The following is a 19,251-nucleotide window of genomic DNA, read 5'->3' as shown; positions in this document are numbered from 1 at the left end:
AAGGAACGTATTGGTGGCAGCGTTTTTCTCAACGGCCTCTCCGGAGCCTTATTCCCATATGAGGCAGTCGACATCTACAGGAGCTAGTTGCTATTGGCTGGTATCCACGCTAATGTACGGGAGGGGGGTAGAGGGGGGAGTAAAGAGGTGACTGATCAGCGTCTACAGGAAGAGAAGGGTTGACAGACAGGTTGTCCAACCACGGGGGGGGTTTCAGAGGCCGGGGGGGTTTTACTACCTGGATCAGGCATTGCTCCACATGTCTACTCATCTCCTCCTCGCTCCCAGCCAGTGGGGCGCTGCACAGCGGACATACCTGGCCCCCATCCTCAGGCTTCCTCCTCTTCATCTTTCCTATACGTGCTGGAGAAGGAAAACAGACAGACACATTGTTTTTAGTTTAGGAGCCGCCATTTGGGTGCTCTAGCATGATTCTTTGGATGATTACATATAAATCTATATATCTATATTATAGCACTGGTTTCAAGGCACAGGAGATAATTTGAACAAACATTTTTTTTTTTAAAGACCTGGGTGAGGGGGGTGAGTTATGTTACCCCTCCTGAAAGAAACAACAAGAGCCGGACGGGGCGGTCTCGATCCTACACTTGATGTTCCCCCCCTCCCCCCACCATCACACACACTTAAATTATAAATTTAACTGAGCAGAACAGCCGTCACTGCGCCCCCGAGTCTCTGTGGTTTTTTCTTAACTGCGAATGGCGCGCAGGGACATTAAGTATTAGCTGGCCCGGGAAAGCAAGGGGGAGCCCAGAGGGATGCTGGGAGAAGACACAAGGCAAGACGCCATATGAGATGACGGCAGAGTGAGGCTGGGAGGGCGAAGGAGAGAAATGGCCTCCTCCTCTTTGCCAATTGTCTCCTGACGCTAATTGAGGGGAGCGCTGTTAAATAGAGATGGTGAAAGAGACGCTAATTAGGTACGGCAGGTATCCCCCCCGATTCCACTGGTTCCACACCAGGGCAGAGAGAACGTAATGGAGGGCCAAGTTTAAACCAGGTCTCTGGTCACGGTGGCGCCCGGAGGCTAGAAACACTGAACTTCTTGTCACAGAGACCACAACATGGTGATAGGTTGATTAGAATGTTTACACTGCTTCAGTACACCTCGGTTAAAAAAAATACTAATAAAAGAAAATGGTATTTTTAGTAAATGTTGACCGATGTGTTAAATGTAGGGATCTGACTGTAGCAGAGCTTCTGGTCTCTTGAGGACCGTGTTAGAAATCCAGTCTGACCCTGAACGGTGGCCCCATATGGAGCGCAGTCATAGATCAATTCATTTTCCAATGTAACGTAAAGCACTGCCCGAGTTAGCTGGTGTTTGTTGATTAGGAAAGTTAGAAAATCAGGGTCCTTATGCAAAGAGCTTGATTCTAAATATTTAAGTCACAGAGCTAAGAATCCAAATTTCCCCAAAAATATTTTAAAAATAAACTTGAGGCTGAATAAAAAAATATTGCACACAAAAATGTTAATACGAATAAATAACTCAAACATAAACAGATGTGGCAAATGGCCGTACTCTACTCGTACGACGTGAAGCAGAATTAAAAGTTGTGATACAGTTACGTTGCTAAATATTTACGTTTCCTTCCAATATAGTTTTACGCAAAATAACGGGTTCACATTTTGCTTTGTGTTTTACACAAATAAAGGAATTTTCTGTCTACCTGGATTATAAAATACCGATGACTCTTGTAAAACAACAGACTATTTGTTCCCCCAGAAATACGGATGCTGATGCTTCAAAGCCAACAGTAAAAACCCTCTGTGTCACGTGACACCGGTACTGAGGGATGATGGCTCACCTGACACCAGGCCTAATACACAGAATATGTTACCTTGAAATCAACTTCATGCCATACATTACAATCACAGTCACATTGTATGACTGGCAACTATTTCTCACCCCTGCGCCTCGACACCAGTGATATTATGTTGTCAATTGTGGTGATGCTAAATTATTCTCATTCATTTTAAATTCAACTGACTGAACATTACTGCTAAGTACATATACAGTATACACATATGTATGCTTAAATACTACAATATATTTTCCCAATCTATCCCACCTTAAACAAATCATATTTATATATTTTAAACACCCCCATAACATCCTGAGTACAGTGAACACTTGTCATAACGCCATGTAATGCGTGCACTGGGGAGATGAACATCTTACGTACCATTCAATCTCGTTTGCCTGTTTGCTCGAACTCGTAAAAATGTCTGCAAGCAGAAGGTGGGGGGGGGGGGGGGGGGGGGGGAGAAAAGAGAGGGGGGGGGATACACGTTAGATGATGAACAAACAACACGACATGCTCGCGAGCACAATTTGAACTTCTCGGAGTGGGATTGCTGTGGATGCTGAGACCGGGGCCACTGTGAACTAAACCTACTTCTCTATTGTTTTCCTCATCCTCCATGGCGGCCGGGGCTCACTCATGGCTCTCTCTGCGGGCCGCCACAAAACTCACTGCTGCCAACCGCCCGACTGAGTGTCCGGGGGCCGCGCATCGCCGCCAACCGAAGTCTGAGTCTAAATGTCGGCGCGGATGGGAAAGGATTGAAAGTGGCGCTCGCATCGGCAGAGTCCGCTCGTGTCCGACGCCATGTTGGCTTGTTGTGATCACGTGACGCGCGGGAGACGGAAGTGTGTGTGTGTGTGGGGGGGGGACGGGGGGGGACGTCACGTGCCGTTGCGGCTGTCGACCGCTAGGGGGAAGCAGCGGGTTTCGTTCAACGTTCCGCGTTTGATGAATGGGTTTGGAGCTTACACACACGGGCCTGTGCAAGCTGTCTGTTTATAAGGCATTCCTAGGTCTATGTATTTTACTTGTGATGTTGTATGTATTTTATTCTATTCAATGTTTTGTAAATAAAAGTTTGATTGATTGATTGATTGATTGATTGTTACCGAGCTTGGCAATTTGGTGACACTACAGGTGAATAATGTTGATTACTTACATTTAAATATAACAAGTTTTCTGAAAATGTATGTTTGAATATGCAATACATGTGCTTATAGTATACATTGACACCTGAACACTGGACAAAGTCAGGTTAAAAATTATTGTTTCATTTTGTCAACATATTAGAGTCACAGGGATTTTACAGAGGGACTTTTGGATGTCTCTTTTAATCCTAGATCACAGACAAATCAGAAACTACCGTCTTCAGCCATAGTTTTAGCCATGTTTTTAGAGATATGAATAATATATATGAACAAACCCCTCTGTAAAAAGGAAGAGAAAAAAAACTAATTTTGTGAAAACAACCCTTAAAGCTCTGTATTGTAAAATGACATAAGACATTTTTTTAAAACATGTATTACCATGAAACCTCCCCAGTCAATTACCTTTTTCTTATATTACAAGTTTTCTGAAACGTTATGTTAAAATATGCAAATACGGCATAATCCAGTGCTTCCCAAACTAAGGGTTGAGCCCCCTTCACAGGCTCTCAAGACAAACCTGTGGGGGTTGTGATAAACGTATAGGGGATGGAAGATGAGGGACGTTTGCAAAACATATTAGATTCCATGTTTTTCTTCCTTCCTTTGTTTCTTATATTGGATTATATCAAATGTCAAATGTTTCAATGTCACAAGGGGCAGAAGCACCGGTTTCTTAGTTCCCACTTCATCCTGTGTCTTTTCATTGTAACATCTGCAATAGGCTACGTTGTAGTGAAAAGTAGTGGGGGAGAAGTATAAGTGTGCAAAAGTACCACACAGCACTTGATTAAATGTAGTCAGTTACTTTCTACCACTGGCAACAATTAAACTCTACATTTATCTGATGAACGAGGAACATTTGAGGTCTTTCAGGGAGCCTGGGGGTGAATTCCCTTGTATCGTTTGGAGTAATGCTCTCATCATTAAAAGTATAGCACTGAGAAATAAATTAAGTGAGGTCAGATCTCCACTTCTGTGCACCTCAGGTCTACTGGGATTCAAACCCCCGAGGCCGGTGCGTCTTAAGCTTTGTGCTGACTAAAGCATCCCCAGTCGCAGTTATGGATGCCCTCTCGTTGACACGGCAACAGTGAGTGGGCGGCGGCCCCCTCTCACTGCCGGCCCAATCGTCCATCAGCGAGAGCCGACGAGCAGTCAGGCCTGCGCCTTCTGTTCTCCTGGCCCTCCGTCCATGTCCCCACCCCGTCCCTCCCCTCCACTGCCCTCCCCACTGCCACTTGAGTTATCGGCCCACTTGCCTCGCATGGCCGCTACTACCGTATCATTATGATACACTCACTGATCGGCCGCGGATAGGTCAGGGGCTTTTTTTTAGAGGAAGGGAGGAAAGGAGGACGGACTGACAGGCATTGAGGAGTCTGCCACCGGGTGGTTAAAAAAGAGTCACCATTGACTTTATCATTTGTATAATATAAGGTGATTTCAGCAGTTTCACTTAATGAGAAAATCTACTTTATCGCTATAAGGTCTTTATGAGCTGTGTCATCCTGAACGTATGGATGTAACGTCTGTGTGGACTTAATAGTTCTTATTTTATGGTGTGAGGAGAGGGGGTGGGGGGGCACCCACTTAACCCGGAGATACATCATAGCCAGAAGAATTACCCGAACAAACTTTGATGAATTTAAGAGATAAAAGCAGTTGGGGGCAGGGGGGGGGATGCTTTCCAGACATCTGAGATTTAAAGAGATTGGCCTGCTGGTCAACGGAAGTGCTGAGAGGGCGTAAAAGAAAAACAAAATTGACCGTAATCCGTTTGCTGCTGCACTGTTATACATCTGACGGCGTTCGGGAATTTCACATATCTTTAGAAAATAATCTGACCAGGCGACCAAATGAGTCCTGTGCCCAACACGATGGCTGCATATATGGGACAAACGGGACGGAGTGGTGTCAATCTGTGTGTGTGTGTGTGTGTGTCAGAGAGTATGACCTGGTATCTGTCGGAGTGGTGGGCGTCTTCGGAGGACAGTGGCGAGACCACCGGAGACTCTCCCTCACGCTTGATGTGCACTGACAGCAGCATTGACTAGAGAGAGAGAGAGAGAGAGAGAGAGAGAGAGTTAAATAAAATGTCTAAATGCAGATGATCTTGTTATATTATCAGCAGAGGCTGTCCTCGCTTGACAGTTGCATCATGGGAATGATCAATAAACACGGGCAAGGCAAGAGTGACGCTGTGTTTAAAAAAGGGAAACAGATACCCTTTCACAGTTGGGGAGATAACGGCCCTTCACGGCTCGACGCTCAGATCCTTCGAGTGATTTAACACGACCACGAAGGCCCATACGAGTTCAATGCAACAAGTGGAAGAGGAGACATTGTTCTGGAGTCACAGATGAGTTGCCAACTGTAGCTTTAAGTGTAAGCATTGAATGGAGTTGAAGTGGAATTTCAAATGGGGTATTTAAATGCTGAAAGGAGTTTTAGATTCAGCCAAAGTTCAAGCACTGAAAGGAGTTGAAATGTTAGTCAAAGCGCTGTGCAACGTCCTGAAGGAAATTAGCACCACTTCCAGTGTATTCAGGGGAAGGCGATGTGCACAAAAGTGTCAGCTGAAGAGCAGCAGTTGGAATGTCATTTGATGAGTAACAAATGAAAGCAGTTGAAATGTAACAGATGAAAGCAGTTGAAGAGCAAAAGACGAAAGCAGTTGAAATGTAACAAATGAAAGTAGTTGAAGACTAAGAGATAAAAGCAGGTGAAGACTAAGAGATAAAAGCAGGTGAAGAGTAAGAGATGAAAGCAGTTGAAATGTAACAAATGAAAGCAGTTGAAGACTAAGAGATAAAAGCAGGTGAAGAGTAAGAGATGAAAGCAGTTGAAGAGTAAGAGATAAAAGCAGTTGAAGAGTAAGAGATGAAAGCAGTTGAAGAGTAAGAGATGAAAGCAGTTGAAGACTAAGAGATGAAAGCAGTTGAAGAGTAAGAGATGAAAGCAGTAAGAGATGAAAGCAGTTGAAGAGTAAGAGATAAAAGCAGTTGAAGAGTAAGAGATAAAAGCAGTTGAAGAGTAAGCTGAAATGTCACTTGACGACTGCTAAAGTCAAAGCTAAATGTATAATTACCGTAGAATGTTTGACCTTGTTGTTTGTATCAAATTAATACATATAAACAGAACAATATTACATTTCTAGTCTGACATGTAAAATGTATTTCTGTATTACGACAGATTTTACACAGAGAAAAAAAAAACAAGGAAAATGGGAATCTTTACCCTTGGAGAATTTCAATAGCGTTATTGCCACAGATGCCGGGAGCACCACGTCATTGATGATGACTGTAACCTGCCTGACTTTGTCTATAAAGTCCCTTCCACTGATTAGAGTTAATGTTTATGGGACGATAAGAGGAGTTAGAGAGGGAACGAGTGATTGAAAAGAGAGGGAAGAAAGGGGGGGAAGAGGAGGAGGAGGAAGGGTAAACATCTGAAAAGGAGGAGCCTAACTGTGTGACATTACGGCACACCGTCCGTCCATAAATCGGTCTCGCAACACACACACACACACACACACACACACACACACACACACACACACACACACACACACACACACACGTGTATAAAACAATATCCTCCTCTAACCCACTCAGTGACAAAGACAATCCAGGGAATTCCTCAAGTGAACAAAGTAGATAATGATGGTAAAGAAAGAGAACAAGAAGCCATATCACCTTTATAAGACTTAGTCCTGACAGAGCTCTCGCCGTGTGTGTGCGCGCTTGTATTCCCATGTGTGACTGTGCTGCTTCTTTATTTCTTTTTTTTTTACAAGGCAGCTATGAAATATTTGTATTTACAGGCGTCTCCTATTAATCAAGCGGAAAGGGGCAGAGCAGAGGCTTAAGTGCTCGACAGCAGTAATCTAATAATAATATGTGAGAAATGACCAACCTCCAGTGCTGCCACAGTAAATTGGACATTATGCATGATGCTTTTATGCCTCTGTGTGTGTGTGTGTGTGTGTGTGTGTGTCGTCTTTTTTTTCTTTTTTCTTCTTCTCCTCTTTTACCCAGGTTTAAAAAGGTCAGCACTCATTTACCTGGGGAGAGGCGTTCTCGGGATATGCTTAAGTTTTATCATTATAATATGACATTTAACGGTATTCAACGAAGGGATTACAAATGGAGTTTCCATTGAAATGTGTTGGTCTTTTAAACCAACCAATTAAATCCACATGCAAAAAGATCCGCTGCATTTTAACGCCACATTCAGGCGAGTGACTGGATTAACACCTCATGGCGCCGAGTTTTGAATTTCACATTTGGCTGCAAAAACTGTAATAAAGTGTGTTTCTTTATGAATAATGCATCGTAAAAAAATAAAGCACGAAGAGGGGCAAAGAGAAAAACGCGTGTCTAAATCCGTCCACACGCACGTGAGGTGCCCAATCCGAACCCAATCCCTTTAGCGCAGCAAGGAGGACACAGTAAGGAGGTGCGCTGGGGTTAATCTCCGGTCCAGCAGGGGTGGGTGGTGCATACCGTGGAGGAGGCGGCGACCACAGGCCCCTTGTGCTTCAGACTGGCCCCCCTCTCCATTCTCCACGGCCTGCCGCTGAATACTAAACGACAGCGGTGGGATGCGCAGTCACGGCCGGAGAAGGGAAGGCCATGCGGCGCTCACCCCTGCTCCGCCTGCCATTCTCCAGCACGAGGCCCACCCACAGCGCTGTGAGGGCCGCTCTCTAAGCCCCCGAAGGGGGGGGAGGGGGTCAGCGCACCCAAAAGGTGTGTGGGAATGAAAGTGGATACCCTGAATTGCTTTAGAGCTCTCATGTTGCATTCATGTGCACGTCGGATATACGTGTTCTGCAGCGGGGCGCCTGACTTTCATGTGGTCTTTGGTTGGAAAGGAAAATGATGATTGCTTTAGGGGTACTTTCAGGAAACATTGACACTTCTTACCAGTAATGAAGAGCAGAGTAGAGCTATATATATATATATATATAAATATACACTATTCAAGTCCCGCCGTTAAACGCAGGCCGACCAATCACAGCGTTGCATCAGCCGGCTGCCAGCAGGAAAAAACCAGTGGAGCCGACGTCAGCCGAGAACGTTAGCACATCACTGACTAGCATTCGCACTTGTGTGCCGCGCTAGCCACTGAAGGGATACTGAATGTATACACATGGTGCTTCAGGAAGCCGTTAGTGACCGTGCGGGCTCCACGGTGACGTAGATAGCAGCAGAGGGCGGGGCTTAGGAAAGGGCCAATTGCATGTTGTCAGCCATGTTGGATCAGGTTTTAGTTATTTAGAGGATTCGAGTGGTACTTCCCAGAATGAACGTATAAGTGATCATCTAGAGGCAGGCGTGGTTAACAATATAAAGCTCTCCAAATTAATGATACCCACATCTGAGGAACGCTCTCTGTTTCTGTGTCAGTAAAAGTGTTATTGGCTAGCTGTGAGTAAAGTCTAATCAGTTTTATTGATGTAGCCCAAAATCACAAAATAGAATCAAAAGGTTTTGCAATCGGTACAACGTACGACTCCTTCTATGAGGAGGAAGAAGAAAGCCATGCGCTTCCGAGCACATTTAATGCATGCAACGAGAACGTCTGTGAACCGGCCACCATGTTGAAAACAGTCCCAACCAGGCCCCGCCCACCCATCGGCAAAAGTGCAAACGTTTTTTTAAGCTAAACAGTACGATGGAAATCTGTTTCTTAAAAAACGTTTGAGGCGAAAATTAGGCAGTACAAGTAACATAAGCAATGGCTCGTATTTGATCAGCTGCGTGAGAGACTCCACGACTCTGATTGGCTGTTTTCCTTTTCGGGCGTGGTGGAATCGTGCAAATGCCATCAGGAGCCCTGAGGGAAGGTATGGGGAGGAACCAGATTTTTGTTTTCACATGTTATCTACGTCTTGCACTAGTCAGGATGACAAATATGTTACATTCTTTCATGAAAGTTACCGACTGCAGCTTTAAATCGACTATCCGGGGCGTTATGTTAAAGACTGGACTTCTTTTGACGAGTCAGTGGACGCAGACGCTATAAGGGAATGCCCACTTGATGGAATCCTGAATCTGTCTCCCGCACAATTTGACGCTATCTGTCCTTTTCTTTCTTTTTTTGTGGTCTGCCTGCATGTCGGCCTCTCTAATTGGAACAACCCCAGCACAGTGCCTCTCGGCTCCGCTGCCCGTTGGACCACGGGAGACTGGTACTTCAGTGTGTAAAGATATGAGACAGAGGCCTCACAGTACAGCTGATTTGCCCCCTCTCAGTGCAGCAGAGAGGAACAGAGGCATCGGAGCAACGGCGCTGACACACGGACAGCAAAGAGCTGCACCACATGCCACGGACAGAAAGACGAGTCACAGCGCTGTCAAATCCAACAATGCACACATCTTATTTTGTATTCACTCTTCTTTTTTCCTTTTTTTTTTTGTATCTTCCCGTTTCTCTTTTTTTCCCCATGCGATGCATACTTGATGTCGAGCCTGCGGGGAAAAGGTGAAATTCCAAACGCAGACATGCTGCTACGCGAGAAGAAACCGAAGGCGGGGCTCACCTTCGGGGTTCCTGGAGTGGCTGCTCCATCCTTTTGTGAAGGGTTCTTACTGCAGGACAGAAAGGGAGACAAAAATACATTTCAGTGGGCTGGTTATGTTATTGGCCACTGTTGAATCTGGTCTTGCAATATTTCTTTACATTATTGCTTTTGGAAGGTGTATTTGGCCATAAATAGTTGGTAAATCCCGGGATATCAAGGTGATTAGCTAATGGGCAACTCTGCACCGATAGGTTTGATGTTCCACTCTCCCCCCTCCCCTCCCGATCCACCCCTCATCCATCCATCCATCTCCAGCCACTCTATTTGACAGTAATTGAAAACATTGCTGCAGATGTCAGGATCACTAAGAAAACATCAGCTGGGCGTTCGCCGCTGAGCCAATTCGTTCTCTACATTTGTCACATCACGCGTATTGTTGGTGGCGGTTGGCGAGAGCGGGGGGGGGGGGGGGGGGGGGGCTTGTCCCAGTAGTTGCCAGTAGGGGGACACATAGGTGCGTGTGTTTGTGTGACATTTGAGATTGCAGATGAAGAACGATGGAAAGTCCAAAATGTGTCGACTGGCCACAATCCTAACAACAAAACAGACACTCTCCCATTCACACGTTGCCTTATTCGCGCTCTCTTTTTCCTCATTTACTTTAACCCTCCGATTCTTTCCATTTGCTCCCCCTCTTTATTCTCAATTGATCCATTGTGCCTTACCTTCCTTTCAATCCTTCTCTTTCTCTGTATCCCCTTTCTCTCTCTCTCTCTCTCTCTCTCTGACGATTCAGCGTTCAATACTTTATTGCCATATCAAAATGATTGATCGGAATTTTTCTTGGTCTCTGTCTATCTCCCCGTCCTTCTCTCTCTCCCTCCCTCTCTCTCTATCTCTCTCTCTCTCCCCCTCCCCGTCCGTCCTTCTCTCTCTCCCTCCCTCTCCCTCTCTCCCTCCCTCCCTCTCTCCCTCTCTCTCTCTCTCTCTCTCTCTCTCTCTCTCTCTCTCCCCCTCTCTCTCTCTCTCAGATACATCTCTCCGAGCTTCCCGAGGCGGCGGCTTGACAAAGCGAGACAGGGTTGTCATGTTTGCTTTGAGACCCTGTTAGCACTCCAGACCCCCTCGGACACGGAATTGAGCGTGACCTCTAATCTGACAGCATGCCTTGGTAGACAAGGGATTTCCTTTTTCAATGGCTGGATGGGTGGATAATAAGAATAAGAAGCCTTATTTATATGTCACTTATCGGGGAGAACATTTTACAAAGTGGCGCGCGGGAGCAAGGCCGGGAAAATAGGAGACGGGGAGGGATGTAATGCGTAGCTGCACAGAGACAGGGAGGAATGGATGATGAGATAGAGGGGTGGGAGCATTGTGAAAGAGTGTTTTCCCGTGGACACATTTGGTGATGTGGAGTGTCATTCATGTCCTGACACAATATCACTAGCTCTTTCAATTCCTTGGGTGCAAAGTCCAAAGGGGAAGAGGAACACAAATATAATAATAATACTCCAATGAATGCTGTATTGAAGAAGACTTGAAACTAGAGATTGAGACCACAAACTCACGTTTACAATGTTTACTGAGGGAATGAATCAAGACAGAAGTAGAGTCAGTTTCTCGTAGACTTCTATACAATCAGACTTATTTTTTGCAACCAGAGGAGTCGCCTCCTGCTGGTCAGCAGAGAGAATGCAGGTTTACGGCACTTCCACATCGGCTTCACTTTTGAGATTGCAAGGTTGCCGCCTGGTTTTAACCCAGTTGGCATGGTTTATAGCTAATAGCTCACATGTTCACACTTCAGAGTTCAAGATGAGGTTCTAACATTTTTACATCACCATTTGAACTTGAACTCTCCGTGTCTGTAATAATTTTAAAAAAGGGGGAAAACCCATCAGAAAAATATTGTCATTATGAGTTATTAGCTGTCATTTTGCTCGTCTGTAGTCCTCCGTCTGATGTGATTGATTCCTTTTTGATCTGCGGCGAGTATGTGAGAGCGTGCATGTGTAACAGAGTACAGTATATACAGAGTGTGTGTCTGTATGAATGGATTGAATGCCTTTGGTGAACATGTCTGCGAAAACGTGTCATTACTGCTTTTGTGCCTGTGGGTGTGTGTTTGCGTCAGTATATTGTCTTGCCATTGTGTGTGTGTGTGTGTGTGTGTGTGTGTGTGTGCGTGTGTGTGTGAAGGCCTCACCTCCACCAACAAAGAGAATAAACACGGGTGACACAGTCAAGCTGCTGTGTAATGCAGGGGAACCTGCCAACACCCCACACCTGTCTTCCCCCCTTCTTTTTTTTTTTTATCTCTGTCTCTGCCGTCTCTCTCTCTCCTTCTCCCTCCATCTCTCTCTTATTCATTACCTGGAACCTCAGCAGAGGCATCAACAATAACAGCCACCTCCACCTGCTTGTTGACAGTGTCAAACAGCGACGAGAGAAGGGGGGGGGGGGGGGGGGGGGGGGCGGGAGAGAGGACAGCAGTTGCACGCCTGCCACGATGGGAGAAAATTGCCACGGTGACAGAGAGAGAGATGAAAGGGAGTGAGGAAGAGGGGTGGGTGGGTGGGGTGGAGGTAGAAGGAGATGAAATGTGAGGCGAGAGAGGGAGAGCGGGCGATATAAAGAGAGAGATCGAGCCAGGGAAAGATGAAGGGAGACAGGAAAAACGAGAGAGAAAGAGAGGGATTGACGGGAGAGTCGGTGTGTCGCCCGCCTCCTCTCGCAGCTTCAACACGTCTGTTTGCCCGGTTCTATGAATTTTTGATGGGGAAGGATTGTGGGGGTGGGTGGGGGGGTGGTGGGGTTTACAGGGCTGGAAATTCCAGCTGCCTGCCATGTCAAAGCGAGGAGGGGAAATGAGCGGCACAGCAAAGCGAAACAAACACACAGAAACAGACAGACACACAACAAAAGGCATGGAGACGGGGGAGACAAAGCAATTTAAGAGGCGTCGTCGCGGTAATGAGGCCACGCGTGAGAACAGGTGAGGACAGGTGAGGACACGTGAGGACACGTGGGCGCTCACGGACGAGGATGACGTCACGCACTGCCCTCTCTGAACTCGCATGCGACCCAGAGGAGGGGCGGGATCCCGCGAGGCCCCCCCCGCCCAGAACAAGATGTATAGCCACAGAGAGCCTTCCGTTGCTCCTAAAGCGGAGGTCATCATGGTGGACCAGGAGGGGTTACCACGGGTTTGGCGTTGACGCAGCCGTGAAAGCAGTAAGCGGAGGGGCCTTCAGGCGGTTGCAATCGGCAAAAGGCGCCACGGTAAAATAACACTGTCCCTTTAAATGTAGTGGACATTTCCTGCTCTGTGCTGAGACCCCCACTGTCCAAGTTTAAAGGTGCTGTGACTGGCTGAACTTGTATTTTCAAAACAAAACGTCTCCCCACAATCGCACTTCATTTCAAAGAGCTCTCCTCACGGGTGCTTTTATATTACTATGCACTACTTTGCATTACTGAGGAATCAGCATGAAATTAATTTGAGATTGAAAATGATCGTATTTTTTTTTGTGATTCCCAAAGAGAATGTATTGAAGGATCTTTTCCCCGTTAATGACTGAGCATCGTCTGACGTTGTGATCCGTGGCAGTTATACAATGTCAAAAACTGATAAATGAGACAGCCACCTAAAAGTGTGCAAACAATCCTTTTTTTTCTTCGATAATTACAACGACAAGAGAAATACATTTAAAGAACAATCAAGACAAAATGTTGCCCTAAAGGAAGTTTCTGAAACGGCTGTACTTCATCTGGACCAGTGGGCTGATCAGTAAACCCGGGTTCAATCTGCATCAATCCTATACTGAGTTTGACTGACAGCGAGCAGGGGCCTCGGCCCCTCCCACCTAAGGGAGAGAGAGAAAGAGAGAGAGAGAGATGAATAAGTCCTTTTTCAGTGGGAGTTGGGTGGATTGGATAGAAGGAGGAATGGAGAGATGGCGCTTGCCTCGAGATACTGATTGCTTTTTGCCTTTTTGTGTCGTCTGCCGGAAGAGGTGGTTGGGTGGCTGGGTGGGGGTCGGGGGTGGGCTCACTCTCGTGGAGGCAAATTGATTATGGAGGGGGAGGAGGAGGAGGAGGAGGAGGAGGAGGAGGAGGAGGAGGAAGAGGAGCAGGGGTACGTAGAGGAATAGGGCGGGTGGGGGTGATGGGGTATGTAGATTACTTTGCCCCCACGAGCCACCTGACGTTTACAGGGCATGATAGATTACCATTTGCTCAACTGCGTGTGTGTGTGTGTGTGTGTGTGTGTGTGTGCGTGCACATGTGCGTTTGTGTGCGTGTCATTTCTGTGTCCGCGCACGGGGAGCCGTGGCCCATGAACAAGCGACGGAGCCCACAGTCACCAGAGAGGACGGGGTGGCAGTCATAATCAAACGCGTGGCGAGGGGGCGGAGGAGAGCAGCAGAAGAGCAGATGTTGGCAGAAGGAGAGGCCAACTGGCGGATATATATATATATATATATATATATATATATATATATATATATATATATATATATGGGACGCACGCACGCGCGCCTTTCGTTTTCCATACCCACGGCTCTTTCATTCAGCGAGCGCCGGCCGTCATTAAAGGCAGATTTACTACAAATTGGACCAAATTCCCACTGTCACTTTCAATGATGGCTGCCACCATGCAGAGAGCCGGGGAGAGGAAGAACAAGCGCGCACATGTGTGATACAACACACACGCACACAAACACACACACACACCCCGCACAAACACTTTTATTTCATCGCCTGCTTCCATTCCGTTTGACACGCATTCAAAATCACATTTTGTGTTTTTGCGTGTGTTCGCCAAAGGAACATTTCCATCAAGATTTTTTGAAAATTGCATCCTTATTCCCTCCTCTACCTTCTCTTTTTATTAATTTATTTTTTGTCCTGCAGTGTGTGTGTGTGTGTGTGTGTGTGTGGTTGTGCGTGTGTTCACGTGTCGGACGGGTTAATGGCAAGTAGCTAAATCAGCCAGCCGTGACGTTGGCCACCATCCCATCATCTCACCCAGGGATGACGCTATTTCCTTAAATAACCGTGTGTGTGTGTGTGTGTGTGTGTGTGTGTGTGTGTGTGTGTGTGAGTATGCGCTTACAGAGTATCTCAGACCCACAGAGGGAAGGGCAGACGACTAACCTTTATTAATTATTGAAACACACGCACACACACACACGCACACACACACACACACACACACACACACACACACACACACACACACACACACACACACACACACACCTCACTATATCAGACAACGACAGATGGATGGATGAACCTCACTCAGCTCTCCCATGTGATCTCTTCTATTTTGTTGTGTTCAATTCTTCTTTCTCTTTTCAAGGGTTTGATTGTGCTTGGTTGTCATGGAGACGACTTTGGCGTCGGATTGGACAACACCTTCAACCATCAGCAAACTGTCGGCCGAGCTGTGGCTTTTTCTTTCCCCCGTATCACTTAGTTATTTTGTACTAACTTTAATTTGACAAAAACTCCTCTTGCTGCCTTAATTCCTTCTCCTACCTCCTCGAAGCCAGGGATGATGTATTTCGGGAGGCCCGGCCAGGAAGAAGGCTCTCTCAAAATGCTAATATTGTAATATTTTTATTGCAGAAAATGGCATCTGCAAAAAAGATCTGTGGTGAACGGACGTTTAATCTGGAGAAATTACCGGCGCAAATACAAATAATTTCCCGAGGTTTAAAGACTCCTTCCCTCCGTGATTCCTTTGCTTATATCATAAGGTGCCCACATCCTTTGCTCCTCGGAAAGCAGGGGGTGAAAGTACACACCCGGATCGGTTCGCACCGGGCACAACGGGTTTAGCCGAGCTCGGCCCTTTTGGTCCGATGCCGGCTCGCAGCTTCTCGGAAACGACGGGAGCGGGGCTAGAAGAAGGGGAAACGTGGGAAAAGCCACGAGGAGGAGAAAGAAGACGGAAGGAGACGGATGGGGGAACAAGAGGGCAGATACGGCGGGGTGGGAGAGGAACGAGGACAGGGACAGATGGGAGGAGGAGGGGTAAGGGAGGTGTAAACGGGGGTAAATGAAGTGGGATTTTATATGTGGGGTGACGCTATCTGTCGCCCTGTCCCTCCAGGTTAATGGGGACTATCATAAAGCTGGGCCGCTAAGGTGGACTCTGGGTCACACACAAACACGCACACGGGGCATCACACGTTCTGTGTGTACACAAACACACACACACACACACACACACACACACACGTAGCCAGACGTGCGGTCAAGGTGAAATATGGATCCTAATGGTTGTGTCCCATCGTTAAAAGGGCTCGGAGTTGATTTATCCGCCGTAAAACAGCTCGCGCAACTGTGCCGAGGAGAAGCAGAGGTGGGTGGGCGGGGGGGGGGGTTGGCGACGAACTTGAGGTCACAGGTTTGAATCCTAATCCCCGCAGGAAACACTTAGCGTTACGTCGACGGCATGCCGCTGCCTTTTATGCAGATTTATGGCATCGAAACCTCGGCTGGGAGAAGAACGGCGGTCAGTGGGCCTGACATAAAAGCTGAGTTAGAGCTCAGCCTCCAACCCTCGGCCCAAAGAAATACACATTTTTACGAGCCCAGTGAAGTATCGGTCTTCGGGATCGACACCCGTTGGATTCCTCTGCGTTCGCGATGACGATATGCGGAGATGTGTGTTTGGCTTCGCCTCGCAGAAAGACACTGGAAACGCGGAGTAATTGGTAATTCCTTACTGTGCCAAACAAACACAGGACTTTCACCCAGGAGACCGCTGTCCGTGTCCCATGAGAAACCAAAAGCAGACGCCGGCTTTTCTATTGTCACGTGACGTGAGGGCGGTTGTTGTTTTGTTGACAGGTAGCTATGTCGTTGCGGTTGATACGTCACTATTCTAAGATGAAACGACACGTAATTAGCTAGTAATGACCCTTCAAAAGTCAAATGGCCTGCAGGGTGAAGCCGTCCCTGGTATACGGGGCCGGATGCTGAAGGTACCGAGACCAGTATTTCGGGGGGGTACTGAGACCGGACTGCGTGAAACAACATCCACGCGTGTTTCAGGCCTACCTGAAGCACACGGCGGTTAGCCTCTCTATCTCCGTCTCCATGTGTTCCTGTAGCTCTCCGGGCCTCAGCAGCACCTGGCAGATAGGACAGATTGGAGCCTGGCTGTCATACAGGGACATCTTCTTTTTACCTGGAGACAAGATGGGAAGCAGGAAAAAAAAAGGGAGGGAACATCAGCACGTGCATGGGACATATTTCATAACACACACACACACACACACTGCTGGGTCAGTCGATCTTGTTTCACAGAGACAAATCAAACGTTTCCGACGTTGTATCCGTCGTGCCGTACGCGCTCTGCAAAGTTGACCCTTGAGTTCACCGAGGGCACTCGAGGACGGACTGTGTATTGAACCTCGGTCTTTGCTTTCTAAAGAAAAAAAACACGCATGAAGTGCACGTGCATTCTAATTTGGCTTTTACACACAGTCGGAAAAAAAAGAAGGTTGGAATAGAGTGCCGCACAGTCTCCGGCGTGTCCTCTCAGGTCGAAGCAGATTTAAAGAAGTGTCCGCCGAGGATGAGATAATGCTGTATAGAGTCTGCCAACACTACCTCACTTCATTGTCCTTGATCGGCGGGGCACAGGGCGGGGGCCCACCTGTGTGTGTGCGCGTTTCATTGTGTGTGTCGGAAAATTGCGCACGTAGCAAATTTCTGTGCATGTTGTTGTCTTTGTGCCTTTGTGTTCCCGTGTGTAGTAATACACCCAACTTTCTCAAGTTTGCCTTCAGATCCGTCTGAGCCGGCTAAAAATAACATCTATTGAAAAGTGTCTCGGTGTTAATGTCGGAGGACACTTCCTGATTTCCTGTATTTAGCCAATCAAACAGGCTTTTTTTAGTCCGGGGAACAATAGGCTCCGCCTCAGCCAGGATATCCCGTTTAGACTGCTTGTCACCACGGCAACGGGAGGACCAGGTAGGGAGGAGGAGGGGGGGGGACTCCCTGTCCCTGTCTTGTCTTCTCTCTCCTCGCACACACACACACACACACACACACACACACACACACGCACGCACCCCTCCTTCTCCTACCCCCCCATTTCTCAGAGCGTGCGAGTGCATACCGGCCTCCCATTCTCCTGCACCGCTACTTAACAGAGCCACAGCACTGGACACGTTAAGTGACTTTGAAAAATAGGTAATCGATTACTCTCCATCTCTGCCTCTCTTTCTCTTTTTCTCCCCACACCTATCCCTCCCCTGCGCTCTCTCTCTCGTCGGCCTCATCCATTTCTAATTTTCTGCTCCCTACCATCCATTTATGTGTTTCATTTCTTTCTCCTCCTCTCTCCTATCTCTCATCTCCTCTCTGATTATTTCATTGCCCCCCCCCCCCCAAACACCCCTTTTTTCCCATCTTTCTTTCTTTTTTTCTGTTGCCCCATCACTTTCTCTTTTTCCTTCATATGTTGCTCGCCTTCTTTTCTTTCCCTCTCCTCTCCTCTCCTCTGCCCCCCCCCCCCGCCCCCCCCCCCCCCCCCCCCCACACACACACACACACACACACACACACTTTCCCCACCCATCTCCCCTTTATTGCTTTGACAAGATAATTTGAGTCATGCTGAAGCCGTCGCCATCCGCCACAGCAAACAAAGAGAGATCCAATCCCTGTCTGCATCTGATGGGGCTCTTTCTATTCTGCGGACAAAACACACACCTGGAGGACATGGACTCACGCACACACACACACACACACACGCACGCACACACACAGACACACACACACACACACACACACACACACACACACACAGCCCTTATTTTTGTTGCCTTTTATAATGTAAAAAAACCCACCTAAAAGTAAATGTTTATTTTGCACACCGTGAGTTTACCTTTTTATTTTTCTTCTTCGCTTCTTTGCATTTCAATGTGAGGCGATTTCCCTTTGAATTGTGTATTGGTCAAAAACAGTGACGAGAAAGGAAACGTAAACACATGGGTGTGACAACACGACAATCAACCACGCGGGGGAACGAGGAAGCCGAGGAGTTTTGTTTGAGTTTTGTTTTGGATTTGAATTCAGCTTGTCCATGCCAAGAAAAAATGAAAAAGGCTCAAAGCCCAAGCTGTTCACTCCTCATGTACTCATGTGTTAGAATGGGACGCAACTTTACTGCCCGCCTCTATAGCTCACCGAAACATGAAAAACGGCACAAATAGCAAAGGAACAAAAAAAAAATATGATGAGGAAACACCAAATTCGATTTGTACGCGAGCAGACGTGAAATAAATGACGTGGCTCGGATCTTTGAGCCTCAAACTGAGTCAAAAAGAAAACGGTTCGACAACCAGCCGCCAATTGAGATTTCTTGATTCTCGTGACGTCACGCCTGTCAAATCGGAGCGCCTCACTGTTGTCCCGCCCTTTTCTGTGTCACTCTGACCCCGCTCGCTTCTCTGCTCCTCTCCCACCTTTACGAGTCACCCTCCCTCTCTCCCCGAGGGGAGTGAGTGACGGGGAGAGGCGGACGGACAGATACGTCCAAGGGGGAGGAGGAGGAGAGTAAGAAGAAGGAGGAGGAGGGGAGAGGAGAAATGGGGGGCTGATGTGATGTGATGTCGCACACCATGGCTTGTCAGCGCCTTAAAGATGATTAATGCCGGGGGGGGGGGGGGGGGGGGGGGGGTGCAACACACACACACACACACACACA

At 47.3% G+C, this 19,251-nt stretch overlaps 1 protein-coding gene across 5 annotated transcripts in view; it reads right to left on the bottom strand.

Moving 5' to 3' along the window:
* rnf220a (ring finger protein 220a) overlaps window positions 1-19,251 on the bottom strand; it is a 155,456-nt gene that overhangs the window by 21,016 nt on the left and 115,189 nt on the right. For 4 of the 5 annotated variants that reach the window (XM_034555329.1, XM_034555330.1, XM_034555331.1 and 1 more), the window contains 5 exons: window positions 16,590-16,719; window positions 9,528-9,576; window positions 4,935-5,030; window positions 2,211-2,253; window positions 239-363 (listed from right to left, as the gene is read on the bottom strand). In XM_034555329.1, the coding sequence (XP_034411220.1) occupies window positions 239-363; window positions 2,211-2,253; window positions 4,935-5,030; window positions 9,528-9,576; window positions 16,590-16,719 (443 nt within the window). Of the gene's footprint in view, window positions 1-238; window positions 364-2,210; window positions 2,254-2,423; window positions 2,662-4,934; window positions 5,031-9,527; window positions 9,577-16,589; window positions 16,720-19,251 lie in introns of those variants that run through there. The other variant, XM_034555333.1, reaches the window with a different exon arrangement.

Source organism: Cyclopterus lumpus, chromosome 17, assembly GCF_009769545.1.
Source record: "Cyclopterus lumpus isolate fCycLum1 chromosome 17, fCycLum1.pri, whole genome shotgun sequence".
Classification (NCBI taxonomy): domain Eukaryota; kingdom Metazoa; phylum Chordata; class Actinopteri; order Perciformes; family Cyclopteridae; genus Cyclopterus; species Cyclopterus lumpus.
This window is presented reverse-complemented; position numbering and strand designations above follow the sequence as displayed.